The sequence below is a fragment of the Bidens hawaiensis genome, unplaced genomic scaffold, assembly GCF_021521415.1.
Source record: "Bidens hawaiensis isolate Kalapana, Puna unplaced genomic scaffold, B.hawaiensis_p1.1 tig00016560_1, whole genome shotgun sequence".
Lineage (NCBI taxonomy): Eukaryota > Viridiplantae > Streptophyta > Magnoliopsida > Asterales > Asteraceae > Bidens > Bidens hawaiensis.
Window position 1 is genome coordinate 152,376 of NW_027492517.1, and position 22,625 is coordinate 175,000.

A 22,625-nucleotide genomic window follows, 5' to 3' on the forward strand; every position below is an offset into this window, starting at 1 on the left:
CACCGTAGCGATATACATCCACAAGAAACATCTTCCAGATTTCTCAGATCAGATCTCAAACAAACAATCCAATCCACACCCAAATTCAAATCTTCTTCATCGTCCGCCGTCCGATCCAACACAACTCAACTCTTATTTACCCGCCAAATCCACTCCCTCCAATTTTCATTCACTAAGGTAACCCCCAAAACCCCAACCTTATTTATGCTCTCTAATTTCATTTCATTACTTTATTATTAATTAATTAATTTATTAATGTTTTACAGGTTTAGGGTTTGTTGATGGCGGATGCTCCGGGTAGTCCGGCCGACAGCGGCGGTGACCAGAGTCCTCGCTCGAACTCCAACATCCGGGAACAGGACCGGTTTCTTCCGATCGCTAACATTAGCCGGATTATGAAGAAGGCACTTCCGGCTAACGGCAAGATTGCTAAAGACGCTAAGGATACTGTTCAGGAATGTGTTTCTGAGTTCATCAGTTTCGTCACTAGTGAGTACGTAATTATTATTATTATTATTCTCAATTATTGTTCAATGATTGAATTAGGTATTGTTATGTCATGTTTTTCAACTTACAACTTACAATCTATCACATCAATAGTGACGTAAGTTAATGCGGAAATTGAGGCCAACCTTGATTTACGCGTTTATTGGCTTATTAAAATAGACAAAATTGGAAATAGTGAAATTTTAGGGGAAGTTGATTACAGTGTACACTTACGAGAGCTCGAGCTTGGCTTGGTTCATGAGAATTTTTTTTAAGCTCGTGTTTGACTCGTTTATTACAGTATTTATTAATTAACTTTTATACATTTTTAGTTAGATTTATATAGTTTTGGAAAAACCTTAAACGAGCCTAAGCTCGGGCGAGCACTTGTGGTAGGCTACGCAGTGTGAAACTAATACATAGAAGTCCAAAAGAGGTAAAACTTAAAAATATCCAATGCCCATTAACGCTCAACGGTCCTGAAGGAGCTCGAGCTAGAAAAGGATCGGCTGTTTTTGAGCTTTTTATCGATTCAATCTCGAGTAGCTGAGTTGCTTGCAAGCGGCTTGGCTTGTTTGCGCCACTAAAGTTGATGAAACTGAAGCCTTAATTGATGCATTTTTGGTTCGACGGTTAGGCGAAAGCGTCTTTATCTGGCTGGTCGAGACATTTTTGTTTGCTGTTTATGGGCCTGTAACTTCAATTGTAATCCGAGTTATACTTTTTTAAGTTTGAGCATTTGTTTAGTTAATGCTTATATCTGCCTAGCTAGTCCAAGTAAGAGTCTGTCATTTTTTAGATCAGCTTCTTATAAAGAATACATTCAGTTTTGAATGAGTAAGTGTGTACTCAGTGTCTTAGTTATAGGCTTTATAGTGGTTGAGAAATTTGATAAAGTGTTCTAGGCTTCTAGCTACAGTAAATTAAGAACCTTTTTGGCAGTACAGTATGTATAGTTACTGATTCATGAAGAGGCAACAACTGTGTTAGTAAAAACCATTACACATGTTCGATAGTTTTGTTAGTGAATGCCACTCCACTACACATGGTTTAAGTTCATGCAATTTGTTTATTTTGCTTACCTTGTATCGTGATTTGTGGATTAGGGCTAGTGATAAGTGCCTGAAAGAGAAGAGGAAGACAATTAATGGTGATGATTTGCTCTGGGCAATGGCAACATTAGGGTTTGAAGATTATATTGATCCCCTCAAAGGTTATCTGTCTAGATACAGAGAGGTACATCGTATTCTTGTTACATATTGCTTTCTTGATTCATATCTCTTATATTCTACCAAAGTTTTCTCATTTTTTTTTGGTTTGATGTTGGATGCTTATGTGGAATATTCATCTACACAGTTAGAGGTACTGGATTCGTTTAACACATTTATAACTGAACTCACTATAATATAACTATGATTATGGTTATGTTTTTTATCTGATAAATTAGCTAACATATTACTATGATTATGGTTATGTTACTTAGGGTGATACAAAGGGATCTGGTAAGAAAGATACGGTTGGATCTCAGGTTGTTCCAAATGCACAGGTATATAACTGAATAACATCTGGCTGGTTTTGTGGTTCTTCCCAATTTCTTGATTTTGAAATGCTGTATGAATTTGCAGTACACGCATCAAGGGCCTTATACACAAGGCATGAACTATTTGAATTCACATGTTTGATCTTTCAAGTAATCTCTCTGTTCTCTCTTGCTTAATATTATCAGGTTTGAACATTTATAACTTTCAATTTACATAGCCCTTGTGTATAAAATATGCAGGCTGAGGCGACATGATGGTGGGAATTTGAGCTTTCTTCTTTACTGATTCATCGCTTGCTATTAGATGGTCAGTAAGCGAGAAAGCAGTGACACGTGTTCAATTTGATTGCTATGTTGTTAAAATCTGCGGGCTTTTCAAACTTTGCATATTTATTTATTCTAAATTAAAGTTTGCCGAGAAGGCAAATTGATGTAAATTATGTAATAACAATTTACACGTGTAGGAATGTGATTTGTTGGCTTTTGGCGTTAAACTTAAGGTAAGAGGGGTGTGAATGGGTCAGTTTTGGTTTCAAACCGAACCGATACTTTGGTTTTAGAAAACCGTTTGGTTTTGGGCTTTTTGGGCTTTGTTTTTTCTTGAGTTTGGTTGAGTTTCGGGCTTTAAATATATGGCTTATAATGTTTGGGCCTGAAAAAGTTGGACTAAAGTAATTAATTTGAGCTCAACTTTCAGACCTAAAATTATTGTTATCTACGTATTACTCTATTAGCGAATTTGGGCTTTGACCAAAATGACTTTGGGTTATAAATCCAATAACAAACATTTAAACAATTTCGCGAGGTTTAACTTTATTGCGATACATAACCGAAATTGAACTCTAGTTTCCAGTTTACAAATAAAAAGACCAACGTGCCAAATTGTGGGCTATTAGTTTAGATTCGAGCTCAAAATTAAAGGCCTAAATTTTTTGTTATCCACTGTTAAGAGGTGTAAAAATTACTAGTTTGGAACCGGTTAACCGGAAACCGAACCGGTTCGTTTCTAAAACCGGTTTCTATCAAACCAAAGCAAACCACCGTTCGTATAGCGGTTTGGGTATTTTACAATTAAGCCGGTTTTAAAACCGATACGAACCGGTCTGGATCAGTTTGGCTACTTCTATGCAAAATATACAAAAACATTCAAATATACGGACCGGTCAATCAGTTTGACCCAAACTGGTTTTAAATATACAAAAACCAAACCGGTTTTGTACACCACTAATGGCTTTGGCCCAAGATAGTGAATTTGGGTTATAAATCTAATAAACATTCAAATTTCAAATAAATGGTCTTCTGTTTTTTGAGTGAGGCATAACTGAAACCGAACCATAAATTTCGGCTTTCAAAGACCATATCTAAACTGTAGTTATCAATTTGGATTGGCTATTTCGGTTCGTTTTTTTCGATGTTATTCTATTGGGTTCGTTTAATAGACTTTTTTATCCTCCCTGGGTGAGAGATTGAATAATTAGTGGTGACATTTCTGTGAAGCCAGGTGATGTCAAATTGTCAATTGTCATGGTTGTAATGGGAAGAGGCATCACGTGAGATGCACGTGACAAACATGGGATGACACGTTAAATGCACGTGCGTAGTCATCATGGTCACAACTGAAAAGTAACTTATTAAACTCTCATGCCTGTCACAACTTACAATCACTTGCTTTTTGAGATATTATATTGTTAGGCTGAGGGGTGTGGAGCGTGAGAAAGGGCGCGTGAGGCCAGCCGCTCGCGCCCCGGGGCGCGAGCACCACACCACCGAGGCGCGAGAGGGGCGCGAGCGCGGAAAAAGAGGCAGGCGCAAGAGGGGTAGCGCTCGTGAACGGCATGGGAATGCGTAAATAGAGCCGTTGGGCTCTTTGTTTATTAAAAAAAAAAATTTTTATGATGTTGGCAATACTGTCCGGAAAAGTGACTGACCTGGCTGACCGGTGACCGGAGAACTGGGTATTGTAGCCGGAGATCTATGATTCAGTGGGTAGCAGTCGGTGAGAGATAATATCATAATAATAATAAAGGGGTTGGAGTGAGAGAGAAGTTAAAATTATGATTTATGAGGTTGCTTTATTATTATTATTATTATTATTATTATTATTATTATTATTCATGGCTGCATGTGTTTTGTGATCGTTCGAAACAGAATGGGTTCGCGGGAAACAAACTGTTTCGAATTAAATGTTTTATTGTGTTTTTTTAAATAATTTATGAGTTTTTATAATAATTCGTTTTTTTAATACATTTATAAAAAAATAAAAAAAAAACCGCTCGCGCCCCCTCTCGCGCCCCTCCACACCATGGCCCGGGGCGCGAGCACCACAACCAACACCCATCTTATCAAGTTTCTCTCTCTGCCACACGTCACAATATTATTGGCTGGAGCCCCCACTCGCGCCCCCTCTCACGCCCCCCACACCCCTCAGCCTTAGGAGTAAACTACAAAAACAACACATCATTTTTTAACCTCTCTTTCTTTTATTCTTAGACCATGTATATGTTAGTGTATACACATATGTAAACGCTTGTAATTGACCTTCGCCAAAACGACGATCTGCGATCTCACGGTCTAGTGCCGAAGCGGAATACCAGGGGATTGTGAATGCCGCTCCTGAAACTACTTGGTTGCGTAGTCTTTTCGTTGAATTGCATTCACCTTTGACCAAGGCAACCATCGTCTATTGTGACGATATTTCGGTTGTTCACTTGTCACAAAATCTTGTCCAAAATCAACGAAAAAAAACACTTTGAAATTGATATTCATTTTGTCCGAGAAAAGTAAAAAAACACGTTGAAATTGATATTCATTTTGTCTGAGAAAAGATTCGGCTCAGCTATGTCCGTGCTTTTCATGTGCCATCCGCATTTCAGTGTGCTGACATTTGAACCAAAGGCTTATTCAGTCGACTATTCGAGCCCTTTCGAGCCAGTTTGAGCATTCGTCCATCTTCCACTCAAACTGCAAGGGAATATTAGTTAAATTCTCACTTGTTGCATAACAGTAACATGAGTATTAACGTATGTAAATGATTATAATTGATTTGGTTTCCTTTTGTATTTTCACCCTATATAATGGGATCATGTTTCAATAATATGACGAGAAATCATTATGATATCATGATAATTGCTAGTATAGTGGTTTTAACACACGTTAATAGTTAAGTTACTATTACGCAGCTTGTTGAGAATTTAACTATCATTTATTTTTATTTTTTTGAAATGTGACTTTCACAGTTAAGCCATCTAACTGCGCGAACACGTCGCGCCCTGCCACCTCACTCAGGCCAACTATGTTGACATGATCGGGATCCACGCTGGCATCCGAGTTTGGCTTGGGGTTCCTAGTAAAACCCAGTTGGCTCACCCCGCCGGAAGGCACGACAGGTATTAATGCTCTGGTAAAATACGGTCGGAATCATGATTTGAACCCAGGACATCCGGGTCATCCAACATGTTCTTGGCAATTGGGGCAAGCCTCTCTGGTTTACTTTGTTGTAGTGACTTTAACTAAAAACTAAAATAAAAAAAAATAAAAATAAAAATGCGTGATTGGTTGATTCAGGATAAACCCCACCTCTGGCACTCCTCAGTCCTCACCTCCGTAAACCTTTGGCAGACTCCCCTTTGGTGCTGCGCTTTACCTTGTTTATAATGGTTTTAGCATGTTAAATATGGTGGTGAAGTTATAATGTGGAGGCTTTGACACCTCCACTATACTTAGCCTTATTAAGTGCTACAGGTATCGTCTAAACTTGAAATTTTTATAAACTATTTAGGTAGATTTGTGTTCCATCATCCTCAAATACTGTCCAAACTCGAAAGCGAACCAAGGTTTGTTCAAACTTGAACTAGAATCCGACACCTTATCTTGATTTACATCATCAAACTCATAACTTTGGCATATTTCTTAGGACGGTTGTCTCAACGCAAAGACTCTGTAGCACTATTGCTTGTCAACTTAGGTTGGCAATCAGGCGGTCCAGCCCTACTATACATGTTATATAGAACGTGGACTCGCATACAAAACCATATTTGAGAAAATATCGAATTCTGAAAGAATAATAATTAAAGAAATGTGTATCAACAAACAACTAACTAAAAGCTAGTTCCGAATTTATTTTTTAAAGTACATATTTCAATATAAAGCAAAACACATTGAAAGAGCTCATTCCAAGTTTCCAACCACATTGATAGTGATAATTCTTACAAGATGTAACTTGTAAGTTGGACATTTATGACAAAATCAAAGTTCTAATTAAATTCATTTTCAACTAAGTTAATTTAAATATATGTAATAATTGAATCAAATAAACGGTTTTACATATCCGCCGTAATGTGGGGTGTTAATACTAGTTTTGTCAAAATGTATATATCTTGTGCATTATATGCACAGATTTTTTTTTTTGAATGATGAATTTTCACAGTTAAGTTAGATCGTAACTCCTCAAAGAGGAGCCCCACCACCTAACTCAAGCCAGACTATGTTGTTTTAACCGGGCCTACGCTGACATCCGAGTTTGGTTGGCGTTCCCCGAGAAACTTTCCAGCCACCTACCACATGACAGATGTTGTACCCTCCACAAGAGTAGCATCTCAGGAGTAAATACACCGTAATAGGAAACTCGGGGGCTTCAAGATTCAAAATTGACCCTTCAAAGAAGGTAGACACTTATCCATCATTAGCAAAATCACTCCACCAAAGGTGGAAGGTTACATGCACAATCTTATACCTAAACAGTTAAAATCATAGAATAATTAAATAGAGAGATATAATCGTGTATTTTTTTTAAATATTTTTATGTATTTTAATTTTTATTAAAACCTTAGGTAGAAGTGCTTATGTTGTTCTGATTCTAATATTGATTCTCAAATCATTTTTTTTTTTCAATTTTAGATATTCACTAAAGCATTATATATATGTGTTTATGCAGTTTTTAACATAGTATTATTGATTTTAAATGAATCACATATATGTATTATGGTCATAACTAATAAACATTACTAAATCAATGATAAAATTAAGTCAATGTTAAAATCTAAGAACTACAAGCAAATCTTGAAATTATATAATTATACACAAAATATACAAGACTATGGTACTTTGCACACCAGCAGTTGGCTGTGAGCCTGTGACTCAATATTTAATAATTTGGTTTTGAACATTCAAACGTTACTTAAAATATATAAACACGTACAAATCCATCCTTGAATATCGATGGTGTTCCATGTATTAAGAACATCCATCTCAGGAATAAATAAACAAGTTGTTATATATTCACGACGTGATCATCATTTCACTCTACACAGCCACACATCTTATATTCTTATATATATATTTAATTAATTAATAATTAATTATATAAATATATACATAATGAAGAAGAATTGAAGTAATGGTATATATATAAAGATTTTGGGGGTATTTGATTGGGTGGGGGTGGTTTTATTTTGCCAACTAAGAGGCACAAGAGCAACAGCTAAGACACATAAAATCACCAACGACCCCTTCTCAACCAGACTTTATGTCATGAGTTGTCCCAAAATGATTTGCCTCTCCATTTGCCTCTTTTCCTAATTATAGCTTGGATCCTTCATCAGTTAGATTCTTAAACTAAATGAGTTTTATCGCACCACATTGTTGTTCCTTCGAACAAGTGTTCAAGGGCGAAGAGCGTTGGCGTTAGGAGATGGTTTTCCCCGGATCAAAAGAACAATGTATCTCGATTGGGTGAATGTAGCCAGTAGCTTATTTGGAAGATTTGTTTGTCGTTCAAAAAAAGATTTGTTTGTCGTTCAAAAAAAGTAATTGCTCTAGTTATAAGTAGCGTAATTGTTTAGATATTTAGAGTAATTGTGCTACATATAACTAGCGTAATTATCATTATAGTGTAATTACTCTAGTTATAACTTATAAGTAGCGTAACTACTTTAATCACCTTCCTTGATTTACATTTATGTCATTGTGTGACATTTTTTTCTTCTTTAATTTAATTCTTACACTTAGCAGGAAAACTTTATTTGTATTTGAACATTACACTTTATGTATACATAAATATAGAGGCTCCTAACTCTAAATCTCTAATGAAACAAACACTAAATTAAATGCAAGGCTTAACGAGTTAATTCTAAAGTACTTACAATACTTATTAATTTAAGTTAAATTTTTTACTTTTATTATTATTATTTTATTTTTATTGCACTAAAGAACCTGTTAGTAATAGATTCAGGATATTTTCTCATAGATGTCATAAGTTTTCTTACTTACAGGAGTCGATCGAGATTTTTACACTACAATATTACATTTTTCCTCAGAGGACGACCGACCTTCGTACTCCAAGGATAGGCCCGCCCTTAAACCCGTGTTATAAACTAAGACATTGTGCGTCTAATATTGAATCAATTCTAATTATAGAACCTCTTAAGTACTATTACATAGTGTATTTGTTTTAAACGGCTAAAGTTTTTTTCCACTTCTACATAGTGTATGAGAGATAATAAGATGTAGAAAAGAATATTGTTGCAATATTTTAATGCATTATATATAATCACACAAAAATATTTAATACAAAACAAAGTTAAGTAAAAATTTATTTGAATCGTAAAGTCACTCATTCACACCAAATGGAAGATAATCAACAATAGTGAGAAAGAGAGAAATAAAGTCTATTAAATAAACATCTTTATATCACGTTCTAGTAAAAGTTATAACCATACATACGTTTCTTATAGTTATTTATTTAAAATTGGTTTATATTCATTCTTCTGTGTGTATATGTTTTCCTATACAGATGAAGAAGTTTTCGTGTTTTAAAGTATCTTTTAATTGAACTTTCATATTAATTTATACTAAATAAATCAAATGCAATAATTTATAAAAGTGATGATATATCATATCATGTTTAAAGTTCACTTTAAAGTAATTTCCAGAAGTATAAAGTTGAAAAGAACTTTTAAATCAACTTATAAAAATATACGTGTACTCCATGTCACATTTTATATGATATAAAAAGCGGAGAAACGCGTTTTCCAAAAGGATAACAATTTTTAAATAAGAGTTAACTTTTGTTATTTAACAACTTAGCTTAGGCTGAAGGGTGTGGGGGGCTCTAACGGGGGCGTGAGTGGGGGCTCCAGCCAATAATATTGTGACGTGTGGCAGAGAGAGAAACTGGATAAGGGGGGTGTTGGAGCCCCCGCTGGAGCCCCTGGCCCTGGTGTGGAGGGGCTCCAGCGGATTTTTTTTTTTTTATTTTTTTATCAATATATTCAAAAAACGTATTATTAAAAAAACTCATAAATTATTAAAAAAAACACACATTTTTTTTAAAATTCAAATTACAAAAAAAAACATACTAAAAATTAAACAAACAATAATACTTAATAATAACACTAATCTAATACAAGATCATCGGGTCGCCTCGCCCACAAATGTTCAACCAACTCATGTCGAAGATCCCCGTGTATCTCACGGCTCTTGATATTTGCTATGTTATGAAGTCTTTGTTGATCACTGATTGTGGACGGTTGTGGCGGAATGTCACCTTGGTAGTTTTGGCAGATAGCTTTGCCCTCGTCTTCTAACGTCATGTTGTGTAGGATCAGACACGTGTAGACGACGTCCGTTATCCTCTCCCGAGTCCAATAACGTATCGGGTTCGCCAGAACATAATATTGTTTTTTTATAGCTCCAAAAGCTCTTTCAATATCTTTTCTAGCAGACTCTTGCTTCTTCGTAAAATACTTCCGTTTGTCGGCGATTGGATCTGTAAAAGCTTGAACTAACAAGGCCCATTCGTTGTAAATACCATCGACCAGATAGTACCCGTACTTGAAGAGTTCTCCATTTGCAACAAAAGATTGAGGTGGTTCAACCCCGTCGATAAGGTCGTTGATCAAATTTGACTGATCGATAACATTAAGGTCGTTATTTGACCCAGCAACACCAAAAAAAGCATGCCAAAACCAAAGATCCTGTGACACCGCCGCCTCAAGTATAAGGGTCGGCCCTTCATGATCACCACGGTGGAACTGACCTCGCCAGGCCGTTGGACACATAGCCCATCCAACATGCGTACAATCGATGCTACCTAGCATCCCAGGAAAACCATGTTTTTCTGCGTGCACCTCATATATGCGTTGGATGTCATACATTGTAGGTTTACGCAGATATCTCCGAGCGTAAGTCGATATGACTCCTACGTATAATATATATTACAAAATGTAATAAATATTTAATAAAAAGTAAAATTAATGTTTTTTAACTTGGCAGAAAAAATGAAGGGATTCACGTGCAACCCTTTTTGACATCTGTAAATACTCATCCAAAGCGTCCGACGAGATGCCGTACGCTAATTGACGGATAGCAGCCGTGCATTTTTGAAGAGGGGTAAAACCGGGGAGACCCCTAGCATCCTCCCTTTGTTGAAAAAAGGGATACCGTGCCTCTAAATCACTTGCTATACGCATGAACAATTGTCTGCTCATTCGGAAACGAGTTCGAAAATCCGACTCCTCATATACCGGTTGAGGGCTAAAATAATGCCTAAACAAAGTATCGTTAGCACCCGATCGATCACGATCACGAGGTGGTGCTCTAACCCTCGGGAGTCGAGGTTGATGGGCTTGATTTTGCAAGAGATCGACCACGGTTGCGGTCAAAACTCCCCCTATATGAAGAAGCAAATCATCCTCTTCGGAGGAGTCGGAATCAGACGAGTACGACGACATTATTTTTAAAAAAAAATTGGGAAGATGGGTTGATTTTGGGTTTTATTTTGAAGTTGTGGTGATTGATATGGGTGAAATGGGGTATTTTATAGATGAAATGGGGTATTATATAGGAGTTTGGGATATTATATAAGGGTTTTAAGGTTTTTTTTTTTTTTAAATAATGAGCTCCAACGGCTCTTTCTCTCGAGCTCAACGGCTCTTTCTCTCTCTTCTCCCGCGACCACACTCACGCCTGCCTGGATTTCCGCGCTCGCGCCCCGGCTCGTGCCCCGGTGGTGTGGGGTTAGCGCTCCGAGGCGCGAGCGGAGGGGCTCTCGCGCCCAGGTTTGCGCCCCACACCCCTCAGCCTTATATTGGGATGCATGGTCAAAGTCATGCTGATGCTTCTCATCTTTTGTTCTTGTTGTTTACCAAAAGTGCCCCTGGGTCATACAGCTGGCCACGTCTGTGTTTTGGGGTGCATTTGGCATTTGTACTTTGGGGCATGGTGTTGTGATCCTCACGTGGTTTCATAATCCTTTGATTGGCCCATCATGTACTTGTTTCATTTTTTTTTAATGTTTAAGCTTTCCTCATACTATAATATAGACTAGTTTGTTACTTAACTATAATATTGTATGGGAACTAGAAGAAATATATAAACACAAACATTTAAAATTGTTAAGTTACGTGTGTCCAACTCCCCCGTTATATATATTTATTAGAGTTCTTGATATAGTATTGCTTTTGAAATAAGCATGTCCGATCGTTATATGTTTAGAGACGACAACGAGTTGATTATATATGCAACAAGGCTGCTACACTCATGTAACTTGTTTTTCACTTTAAAAGTTTTTGAATAAAATTAATAGTTACTTATATATAATCATATGTTAATGTGTTTATAAAGATATTGGCATACAGGTAATAAAGTTAATAAGTTGTTATTCAAATAATCCCACTTTTACTTTTTAGTTTATTGAAAAAAGTTAAAAATATGGTTATTGTATTTAAATACTCTTGGTATTCATACTTTGGTCAGCGACACTCACAACTAAAAAAATATTATCAATCACTCCTAACTTTCATATTATTTTCTTCTGACAATCCCAAACTAATGAAACACTAACTAGATCTGTCAGTTTTTTTCACTGATGAGGACAATTTATTACACACGTGACATGCTTATGTGAAAAATATATTTAAAAAAACCTCTATTTCATACGCCACAGTGCCACACTACTTATGTTCAAACCCAAATTTCACTACTTACATTCCACTATCCACCAAAAATAGAGAATTTTTTTTTTCGAAAATGGTATTTATTTTTTATGTCAGCTAAAAAAGACTAACGAAGTTAGTATTCTGTTAGTTTGAGAGTGCCAGAAGAAAATAAGATGAAAGTTGAGAGTGACTGATAATATTTCTTTAGGCGGGAGTGTTCTCATGCAAAGAGTGAATGTAATGGGTGTTTAAATCATATGACAATAAAAATAAGTACATAAGAGCCAGAGCTGTCCCCGAGGATTTATATACCTCGGCCGAGCTGAAAAAAGGCTCGTATAGTTTAAACGGGTTTTGGATATAAATTTTTTTGGGGTGTATATTTAAAATTATTAATCATTAATCGGTTTACGCAAAACAAGTTCACCAATAATTTATTTTTCAAAAAGTTTTTCTAACCTCTTTGAGTATTAATCTTATTGGTATTTAAAAGAGAGGATAGAACCCAACTATTGTTTAAAGTTTCTTTTACAACATATTCTTCTAGAGAAATATTTTAAAAGGAATAAACATATATTGTTAAATTAAAAATTAGAGTAAGTCTTATAAATTTATAGCCAGCAAAGTTAAAAGTTTGATATTGAAAATATAATAATCATATAGATTTAGAAAGAAAAAAGTAAAAGTATAAGTAAAAAACTGTTAGTTATTCAAATCATTTACTCATTTAGTAATAAAAAGGAAACTAAAAATAAATTTACATCTTAGTAATAAATAAAAAATCAAATAAATTTACAACTTAAATTAAAGTGAAAAAAGTATATATATAAACCTTTGATTGTTCACTGGTGGAGTGGTGATGTCAGGAGAGAGAAAAGAGACAAAAAACCAAGTAAAAAAATATTACTTTTCTTTAACAACCACCATCTTTCTCATTTCATCTCTACAACTTACTTCCTTCATGAAAACTTCTATCTATCACTACATAAAAGATTAAAAATATATAAAAAAATTATGGGCCCTCAAAAATTACGTGCCTCGGACGGTTGTACGGCTCGCCCTACCCAAGGGCCGGCCCGATAAGAGCCGTACAACCTATACACTGTAATATACTCTACAACATATGCGGATTTTCCAATATGACCACACTCTAATGTAAGAATCGACAATGGATAATTCAAATCATGAAATAAAATAGAGAGTATGAGATTTAAATTAATAGAACTTACCTTATCTCGGGTGGCAATGCGAGTGTGAATTCCAGTGACATTGCTCTAGTACCTTCAATATTACACAGTTATATTATGATCTTCACCGGATCAGTCACCATCATGGTTAGTTGTTTATGACTATGCAATCCCTACTTTTCTCAGAGTTCCATGCTTCCTTAACATTTATTCATCTGGAAGTCGATCCAATTGCTTCATCCGTCCCTACAAAGTCTGGAGCATAACGTGCGATCATGTATAAATATAGTTCTTATCCCACTGACTCGTCTTTATAAGACATTACTTGTTCATTACAAATATCGGTGTTTCCCATTAAATAAAATAAGATTTTTTTTTGAACGAGCAACTAGATATGTATAAATATGAACAAGTATGACAGAAACCCGTCAGCCCCGAAAAATTACATCCATCCTATCACGTCAAAGACACGGATAAAACAAAATGATATAGTTTTCAAGTTTACATTAAAAGATATGCATACTCTATTCTATTAGAGTATTGTTAAATTTAATATATTTTAATATTTTTTAAAAGATTGGCATACTTTATCTGAACTTCTACAATATTTTATACCAATAAAGTTAGTATCAAAGTATTATAATGGCTATTAACAATATATATCTAGGGATTTTGTGAACCCAACAGTTGTCACAGTTCTTAAAATACGTGCTAACAAGTAATTTCAATTACAATGTTATTAAATAAGATTTTCTTTTGCCTTTCTACATGTATCAGTCAAATATTATTTTACATTTTGTTACAAATGCATTACTGGTTAATCAATTTGTCATTAACATGTATGTCATAGTCTATTGAACAATATTGAACATTAAAATTCGAACTCATAGTAATATTTTTATTTTACATATTTTTTTTAATAAATTAAGAGTTAGTTTTATTACATATGATGTGTTGGAAATAAGACACAAGAACACAAAAACAAAATTTGATATCAATCAAGATGCTTATTATGTTTTTTTACACCAACTACAATGACTTAATCTTCTATTTTTATTAAATAACTTTAAAACACACTAGTATGATTCAAAGTCCTATTTCTATACTTTTAAACTAATAAATAAATTAAAGAGATAATTCTAGCATTCAAATTATTAATTTCCTATTTAATTAATCTATATGGAAATACCAGTTCAACTTTCACTTTCTTTTAAAACAAACATGTTAACTTTTGATAACTTCAATAATTTTGATTATCCGTGACATGTTTATTAAAACTTTTGATTAAAAAAATATATATTATTGACTATTGTCCATGATATAGTCATAACATTTAAATTATTATCATCCTCTAAAAATGCTTGGTTGGTACTTGGTAGTCAAAACAGTTTCTTAGAACATCTGATTCACCTAGGTATTGAAATTTATAGATAGAGCTGTTTGTTGTTGTCATGTACTCATATAGTCATATGACACATGTGAAAGAAATGGGCTATTGATAGATATTTCCGCATGATATCCCAACTAAACACCATCCTCTTTGGTCTAATGATTACTAAAGTTATATCTATGTTAGTGGTCGATCATGAATTCAAACAAACATCACAAATTTATAGATTGGATTAATATATATTCACGAAAAAAAATGACAAGACCTATCCGATACTTTATTGAAGTTTAAAATTAGAATTATATAAGCAATGACGGATAAAAAATTAAGTAAACTGCATTTATCACTTTTTAGGGTTTCACCATTTTTTAGTGGTTATCATTCCTTTCAAAATGTTACAAAATGTCCTTGTGTTAAAAAAAAACTTTTCAGGGATTTCTTTTCACCAATTGTCATTTACATTTAAAAATATCAGAAAACGTCTTTACATCCTTTTCAGAAGAAAAAGTGTTTTGAACACAAAGGGTGTTTCTTGGCATTTTTAAAAGTAAAGTAGAATCACTGAAAAATGGTAAAAACGTAAAGGACGGAAGATAAATATCATCACCCAATTACAACTTCAAGTAGTAAAAATCATAGTAATGTGACATAATATGTCATAGTAGAGGTGCAAATCCTAACCAATTAACCAAATCAAAACCGAAACCAGCATAGTAGAAACCGGTATTAACCATAAGTTATATACCGTTTAGAAATTCTCAAATTAGAACCGGCTAGGAACCAGTTTTGTAACCTAATTGGTTACAACAGTTAGTGTTTTTCACTCAAAAACTAGCTAGAGACAGCAACCGGTTATGATTAATAACCGACAGTTTTCAAAACCGGTTAATTAACGAGTACTTTTTCGCATGTCACAGCTAAGTAACAGTAACACCCATATATGCAATATTTTGGAAAGTAACACTAATACCTCATGTGACATTGTAATCATTATTATATATTTATGCATCATCATACAACAAACATAAAAAGAAAAAGATTGACATCTAAGCCCATCAGGTTTAACAGTTAGCACCATCTTCATCTAGCTGTCTTCTTCTCTCTCTCACACACATTAAATACACTAACTCAATTCCATTTCAATTCACTCTCTCAATTCCAAATAATAATAATATTACTGAATTGAATCAGCAAATGACTATGATGACCAATGCCGGAACCGTAGGTCCGTTCGGCGACACTACGTTGACCAAAGTCTTCGTCGGAGGCCTAGCCTGGGAGACGCAGAAGGAAGCCGTGAGAGATCACTTTGAGCAGTACGGTGATATTCTCGAAGCTGTCATCATCTTTGATAAATCAACCGGCCGATCCAAAGGCTATGGATTTGTATGTATATTGTTCTTCTAATAATAATAGTAGTAGTAGTAGTAGTGGTAATAATAATAATAATAATAATAATAATAATAATAATAATAATAATAATAATGCATTGTTGTTTCTTATATAGTTTGTTAAGTTGTTAACTAACTTTAATTTTCTGTTACAATTCTGTTACTGCTATTGTGCGCAATAGGTTACATTTAAAGATCCGGAATCAGCTAAGAAGGCGTGTGAGGATCCAGCGCCGGTTATTAACGGCCGTCGTGCAAATTGTAACTTAGCCTCACTCGGCGCACGTCGTCAGCGGACGTTAACCGTTGTGCCGCCGTCACCACCAGCCCAGCTACCGCCGCACCAGCAATCCGGTAGGTTTTGATTTTGTGTTATTAATTTTTTTTAATGAAACAGTACATTTGGTATTTTGGTGTGAATGTAACATTTAATTGTGGATTTGATTATTGTAGGTCCTAATGTGATTGTGGGACCTAGATCAGCTGGTGCGATGACGTCACCTCCGCCTCCGAGCCACGTGCAATGGTATTACCCGCCTACGCCTACACCGGTGTCGCCGTACCACCACCAGGCGGCCGTGCCTTACTATGGCTATGCGCCGACGGCTTACGTGGCTACAACAAATGGAGGCTACAATCATGTAAGCGGATAGATACGATTTATCTATACTATATTATGATACATTTGAAAATGACAGAATTATCTTTTTATTTTTATCTTATATTTTTAAGAGTTTAAACTTTAAAGAGCAAAATTGTTTTTTTTTATTATCTTAATTTGTCCTCTAGGCACATGTCACTATTGTGATTAAGAAAAAAAAATGTAACTGGTTGATTATTAGTATTAAAAATTAGTTAAACTAAAACTTCAATTTTGTAGGGCTTTTATTTAAAAAGCCAATTATGTGACAATCAATTTCCTTTTAAACTAAATTTTCAAATTGTTTTTAATTTATATGATTTCATATATACTTTATTTTATAAATTTTACATCAAACTAACTAATTAGATAAGCTTGTTAGGGTAATTTTTGAAAAAAAATGTAAAAATGAATATTTTTAATTATGCAGAAATTAGGGTATACTGGTGGGGCCTACATGAGTGGAGGACACTACTCGCATATGTATCCAAGTGGGCCTGCAATGCCAACGTACCCAATGTATCAATACCATCCTTCTCAAGCAATGGGCTTACCAGCCCACTTATTTTGTGCACCAGCTTCTGTTGGCCCAATAGCTTCAGTTCCTGCTATTCTCTCAAAGCCCACACAAATTGCTCCAGCTCAAGGTATATATTAATATTAATTATTTTATAACTGATTTACTACTTGATTTTGTGTTTCATATCTCAAATATATTTAGTCCAATTATTTTTACACATGTCATATCTTGTTTAGAATGCAAAATTTATTATTTAATGGTTAAAGAATAATACTGTATAGACAATGGATCTATTTTTATAAAGATATGGAAATTATTATTAAAATAAGTTAATCTCACATGAAAATATGCTCCTTTTGACATAATGTTTTTGACCATTTTGCCAGCAAGGTTGTGACAGAATCACATGCTCATGCTTTTAATAATTGCATCATGGTCCCTACAACATGCCTAATGATAAATCTTAGTCCCATAGTATAAACACTTAATTTGATAGTTGTACAATGAGTGGTTTGGGAACAACTAATGATAAAAGTACAGTTTGTTTGGCTGTTGAATAGGTACAGTTGAGGGAAGAGGAACAAATGTGGCTAAAAGTGGCAAATAACTAAAGAGAAGGGGGTTAGAGTGGCCAAAGTTATTTTATCTGATCTGCAATGACCAACTATTTTTTGTTTCCTCTAATTTACATCATTTTTTTTCAATTTAATTATAACTTTATTGTTATTAATTGATTAATTATATTCTCATCCTTTAGGCATATCTAATTCGATTCATTCGTTTGTCATCACCCTCATTCTCCATTTAGATGCAAAATATTTAAATAGAGTTGTTGTAATAAATACCAATTAAAATTTGATCTTTTATTGATATTTTGATGTATAAATCATTACTTTTCGGAATTGTAAAGATTTGTATAATATTATAGGGGAAAATTAACATTCACATGAAATTAACGTGCTAATTTTGAGAATCAAGCAGAGTAATTATGTAATTACTCTATTTGTATAATTCGACTACGAGCTTTTGGCTTTTCATTATTGGGGAATTGTCGGTTTGGTGAATTCAAGCTTATAAGTTAATAAATCCAAATCAACTTTTAGACAAAATAAAAAAAAAACAAGTCTATTAAATTATAAAAATGAGGGAGACAAATGGTATGCTATTTACAAAAAATTTGACACAATATATCAAAAATATAAATAAAAAAAATATAAGGTCGAGTTTTAGTTAAATACGAGGTATATATTTTATGCGGTGTTAACGGTCCAGTTTTGGCTGTTAATATATTATAAGCCCCTACCAAACTACTCATATTTTAAAACGAACCAAACAAAACCGTTAATAACCGTTTTGGCTAATTGGTCCTTTATACGAGTTATCTAAAGGAAGACATGAAATATATAAAACAAACTGCCTAAAGCTGAATCATAAGAGAAACAAGCTGCCCAAAATATAAGTTCTCTGAAAATACAATAAAAAAAGCTTAAAACAACATGTCCCAAAATTTTAAAAGAAGCAAGCGGCAAGACTACACAATAAAACCATAGTTTCATACCATTTTGTTCAACCAAAACCAATCTCCAGTCGCTTTCAACTGTAGATCTTACAACAGACAATCAATAAGACAATAAAGAAGCCTCAATAAAACAGACTCCAAACCAATGCTTATCTTTCAGTTTCTTAACATATAAAGGTAAAATGTTGAAAAGTAACACTTTGTAAGGAATGATTCAGTTTCAAAGTTGGAAGGATATACAAGTGCTATTGATGCAGGAGCATCTTATGATTTGGTCTGGAACGACTAGTTCTCGGTATAAACAACAAACGGAATCGTTCATTACAGTTTATATATATTTTGAAAGCCAACCAACCGGAAAAAAAAAACGGATTGTGAAACCGTATTGATAATTGTTTTAGACTGAACCATGAACACCCCTGTATACATTATCTCGAAATGTTTTGATTGAGAAACAAAAATTTATTTTATAAGATATTAAAACTTTCTTCAAAGGTTTACTTTTATTGAATATCAAAACTTTCAGAAAACTTTGTTACCCTCCAGTTATAAAAAAATAAAAATAACTGATTCAGTTGTTTGGTATATCCACGTGGCAAGCTGATATTAATGAGACAAACATGGTATTTTGGCTTCCAACATACACTTGGTTGATGTTTGAAACCCGTTAACGCAAACGTTTCTTCCCCTTTGTTTCTGCCTGCAAGTTTCAACACCAACAGGAGGAAATTAAACAGGATCAACCATGGGTGCTGAAACATTTGTGGAGATCATACTTGCAATCATCTTGCCTCCTATCGGCGTCTTTCTTCGATATGGTTGTGGTGTAAGTATTCAATCCTATTCTATTCCTATTCTATTTATATAATTTCATTTCGAGACTAAATTGCGCGTGCTTCATATGCAGATCGAGTTCTGGATATGCTTATTGCTGACGTTTTTGGGGTACGTTCCTGGGATTATATACGCCATCTATGTTTTGGTTGTGTAGCGATTCGGAATGTAATGCCTTTGAATATGGTAGTGATCCAAGGACTTGAATGTTTTCTGTTGTTTCCATATGATGTATGATCCTGTAACGAATTATTTAATGTATATTTATCTGTTATTTTAAAATAACCAAAAAGAAAAAAAAAATTAACATTTTTTGTCGCGTTCTGTTTTGATCTGTTTTACGATTATAAACCAACATGTAAGCTTGTTTTATTTCAATCCTTATTAGATATAAACAATTGAATTCGAGATGACAATCTCATTTACAATTACTCGTCTATCACAAACACTGTCGCGTTTTCCTTCTCGAATTCATGAGATGTATGATCAACCACCTGCACAAAGATGAATTCGGGTCATTAGTAAGTTTTCAAACAAAACAAAATCAATGTCTTCCAAACATGTCTTACATTAGTATTGCTGAGTTCAAGATTGTAGAAATCCCTGGTGTCCGGCTTAAACAACGGGCCAGCATGCCAAGTCCCACGGTTCAGTTTCAGAAACTTTGGCCCGGTGATTTTAAACACCCGAACGCTGTCAACAGTTGGAGGCACGAACCAGTGACCACTGCCCGATTTCAAAACATTTTCACCCTTTACTTCTTTGGCATTTGGATCCACAATTGACGCCTTTGCAATGCCAAGGTACCAAACGTCCCCGCTAATTGAACCGAGGCATTGAGTCACACTTGCATGATGCGTTATTTTCGAAAACTTGAGAGCTCGATCTTGTAGATGCATAATATAAAACCTAAATTATAGTTTCGAGTTTTTAAAATAATAATAATAATAATAATAATACGTAAATGTAAAACTGTATTTACTAGCTCAATTTACAAAACAACAAAACCATACGAGCTCGCATTTAAGGTAGAAATCTAACAAACCCTTATAACAAAATAGGGGTGTGCATGAAAACAATAAAACCAATCCGAAACCAAACAAAACAAAAACCAATGGTTTGATTTTATGTTGCTGTAAAAACCAAACTCAAGTTTCAGTTTTGGTTTTACATGTATAAAAACCGTAAAAAACGAAGCAACCGAAACGAACCAAACTTATAGATTTTCATTTTTATTTTCCGTTTTAAGGCATTTATAAATATGTAACTCAAATATTTTAGCCCATATGTATAATAATAAATAATCCATTAGTTATTAATTAACAAAACGATTTAGAGCCAAATGTATTATTTTCAGTGTTGCAAAAATCGGCGACTAGCACCGATTGAATAATCGGGACTCGGCCACCGACCGATTAATTTTTTGCAAATCGGTCAATCAGCTGAAAATTTCGGCCAAGAATTTTTAATCTTAAATGGAAAAACCGAAAAAACCAAACTGAACCGAAAATGGTTTTTAGCCCACAACCGAACCGCACACACCTCTATTAGTTAATGACTATAATACCCCTCACTAACAAAAATCACTTAACAAGGAATTAATCTTGAAGTCATGAACCCTAACCTATAATATTAAGTGACAATTATGAAATTCTGAAATCAATAATCGAACGAATTGATATTAAATTATTAATCATGAATAAAACGAACAGAGAGAGATAATATTTGAACCTTGGAGTGCCTTTGGACAGGTCGAGTTGTGCATCATGAGGTCCGAACTCGTCACCGTCCGCCGACGCCTGAACCACTTGTCCGTAGTCTTTGAATGTCTCCGGCGTGGCTTCAATAGGTTTCAGTTTCACTACTGATGGTTCCATTGTTGGTGATAGCAGGATGTGATAAGACTTGCATATTTTATATCACACACTATTCATATATGCAATGCATAGAACCGTTCGGTTGGGTTTTAACTTTTAAGTTAAAACCAAACCATTTGGTTTAGTTCGGTTTAGTTTTTATTCGTCATCTTGGTTTTAAAATCTTGAACCGATTTCAAAATACACAACTTAAAATAAAAAATAAAAATATATTAGTTTGGTTCGGTTTTAATAAAACATAAACCAAACCGTCAACTTTTATTTTGTTCAGTTATTTTTGTTTGGTTTTTTCGATTCCATTCACATGCCTAACTAGATTTTAGGGGGTGTTTGGGGGAGCTTTTAAAATTGTTTTTTTGCTTATCTGCTTTTTGAAAAGCAAAAATAACTTTTGAAAAGCTTTATTTTGAAGCTTTTGAAATTGCTTTACCAGACACCTTTTGTTTTTCAACAAACAAATAACAAATAAGCAAGTTTTAGAAGCTCACCCAACACCCCCTTAGTTTGCGGGTTGGTTTGTTTTCGGGTTTGGGTTGAACCAAAACTAATTGAGTGGAGTAATAGGTTATTGGGCTGTGACTGTTTTGATGGGCCATAATCAGTATTTTGGGCTGATTGAAATAATAATATACCAACCAAAATTTTTATTTCTAAGTGGTCTATGAAAGCCTTGGGGAACCAGATTAATTAATATCACACTGCAACAAGAACTTGGATTAAGCATAATAAAAAGTGAAAGATGAAAAAAAAAGTGAAGTGAAGAAGTAATTCCCAGACATGGATATCCGAACTCTTTGATATTAAGACCTCCATCAATTTTCTTGTCCTCACGAATAGTAAACAGATAACCTAACATCGTCACCCTCGTCATAGGACGAGGATTTCTCCTTTGACCATCCTCTAACATGAGAATGGGTACTTTGTTCTTTCTTCAGAAACTACTTATTAAGTGTAAGAGTATTAGAGTGAGTCGGAATGAGAACATACATAAGTTCTACTACGTTTCTATTTCTAGTGGAGAGATTATGGTTGATGTCACCCCATACATTATTGGTCCCCTACTGCAAAGGGCATGACGAAATGCGATAATGACAACTCTTATTTTATTGGTTAAAGGAAAACATTCCTTATGCCTCTTCTGGTCCCTGCTTAATATGTCATGTGATCGGGTCGGGGTTTTTTTTTTTTTTGTTGTTGTTGTTGTATGAATTTACCAGTGGATTAGGGTCATACACTCATACCTCTTAAAAGAGTGTAATTAATCAAAACTATGATCAATATTTTTTAGTTAATGTGAACCAACAAA

The 22,625-nt window shown here is 34.3% G+C and overlaps 3 protein-coding genes across 4 annotated transcripts; 2 read left to right on the plus strand and 1 right to left on the minus strand.

Annotated features, from left to right (window-relative positions):
- The first annotated feature begins 86 nt into the window (after positions 1–86).
- LOC143551670 (nuclear transcription factor Y subunit B-1-like) lies at positions 87–2,640 on the plus strand. The gene is made up of 6 exons (XM_077042059.1): positions 87–177; positions 273–493; positions 1,593–1,848; positions 1,970–2,032; positions 2,112–2,176; positions 2,267–2,640. Exons 2-5 carry the CDS (start codon positions 282–284, stop codon positions 2,166–2,168), a joined length of 588 nt encoding a protein of 195 aa, XP_076898174.1. The 5' UTR covers positions 87–177; positions 273–281; the 3' UTR covers positions 2,169–2,176; positions 2,267–2,640.
- Positions 2,641–15,503: 12,863 nt separating this feature from the next.
- Positions 15,504–17,866, plus strand: LOC143551671 (putative RNA-binding protein ARP1). Of its 2 annotated transcripts, XM_077042060.1 has the most exons (5): positions 15,504–15,924; positions 16,112–16,283; positions 16,383–16,570; positions 17,000–17,216; positions 17,650–17,866. In XM_077042060.1, exons 1-5 carry the CDS (start codon positions 15,733–15,735, stop codon positions 17,694–17,696), a joined length of 816 nt encoding a protein of 271 aa, XP_076898175.1. In that variant the 5' UTR covers positions 15,504–15,732; the 3' UTR covers positions 17,697–17,866. The 2 variants fall into 2 exon arrangements, 1 of the variants encoding a protein (XP_076898175.1); XR_013138537.1 differs by lacking the exons at positions 15,504–15,924; positions 16,112–16,283; positions 16,383–16,570 and having other exon boundaries at positions 17,077–17,216; positions 17,630–17,866.
- Positions 17,867–19,870: 2,004 nt separating this feature from the next.
- Positions 19,871–21,347, minus strand: LOC143551672 (uncharacterized). The gene is made up of 3 exons (XM_077042061.1): positions 21,174–21,347; positions 20,012–20,351; positions 19,871–19,936 (listed from the first exon to the last, which is right to left on the minus strand). The coding sequence occupies exons 1-3, from the start codon at positions 21,317–21,319 to the stop codon at positions 19,871–19,873; spliced, it is 552 nt and encodes a 183-aa protein (XP_076898176.1). The 5' UTR covers positions 21,320–21,347.
- Positions 21,348–22,625: the final 1,278 nt, after the last annotated feature.

What these genes read in the sequence shown, in the direction of transcription:
- LOC143551670 (XM_077042059.1), top strand. Translation starts at nt 282, where the DNA reads ATGGCGGATGCTCCGGGTAGTCCGGCCGACAGCGGCGGTGACCAGAGT. An exon ending in ATCAGTTTCGTCACTAGTGA is followed by an intron (nt 494 to 1,592) that starts GTACGTAATTAT and finishes TTTGTGGATTAG; the next exon opens with GGCTAGTGATAAGTGCCTGA. An exon ending in ATTCATCTACACAGTTAGAG is followed by an intron (nt 1,849 to 1,969) that starts GTACTGGATTCG and finishes TATGTTACTTAG; the next exon opens with GGTGATACAAAGGGATCTGG.
- LOC143551671 (XM_077042060.1), top strand. Translation starts at nt 15,733, where the DNA reads ATGACTATGATGACCAATGCCGGAACCGTAGGTCCGTTCGGCGACACT. An exon ending in GATCCAAAGGCTATGGATTT is followed by an intron (nt 15,925 to 16,111) that starts GTATGTATATTG and finishes TGTGCGCAATAG; the next exon opens with GTTACATTTAAAGATCCGGA. An exon ending in ACCGCCGCACCAGCAATCCG is followed by an intron (nt 16,284 to 16,382) that starts GTAGGTTTTGAT and finishes TGATTATTGTAG; the next exon opens with GTCCTAATGTGATTGTGGGA.
- LOC143551672 (XM_077042061.1), bottom strand. Translation starts at nt 21,319, where the DNA reads ATGGAACCATCAGTAGTGAAACTGAAACCTATTGAAGCCACGCCGGAG. An exon ending in CTGTCCAAAGGCACTCCAAG is followed by an intron (nt 20,352 to 21,173) that starts GTTCAAATATTA and finishes ACTATAATTTAG; the next exon opens with GTTTTATATTATGCATCTAC. An exon ending in TTGAACTCAGCAATACTAAT is followed by an intron (nt 19,937 to 20,011) that starts GTAAGACATGTT and finishes ATCTTTGTGCAG; the next exon opens with GTGGTTGATCATACATCTCA.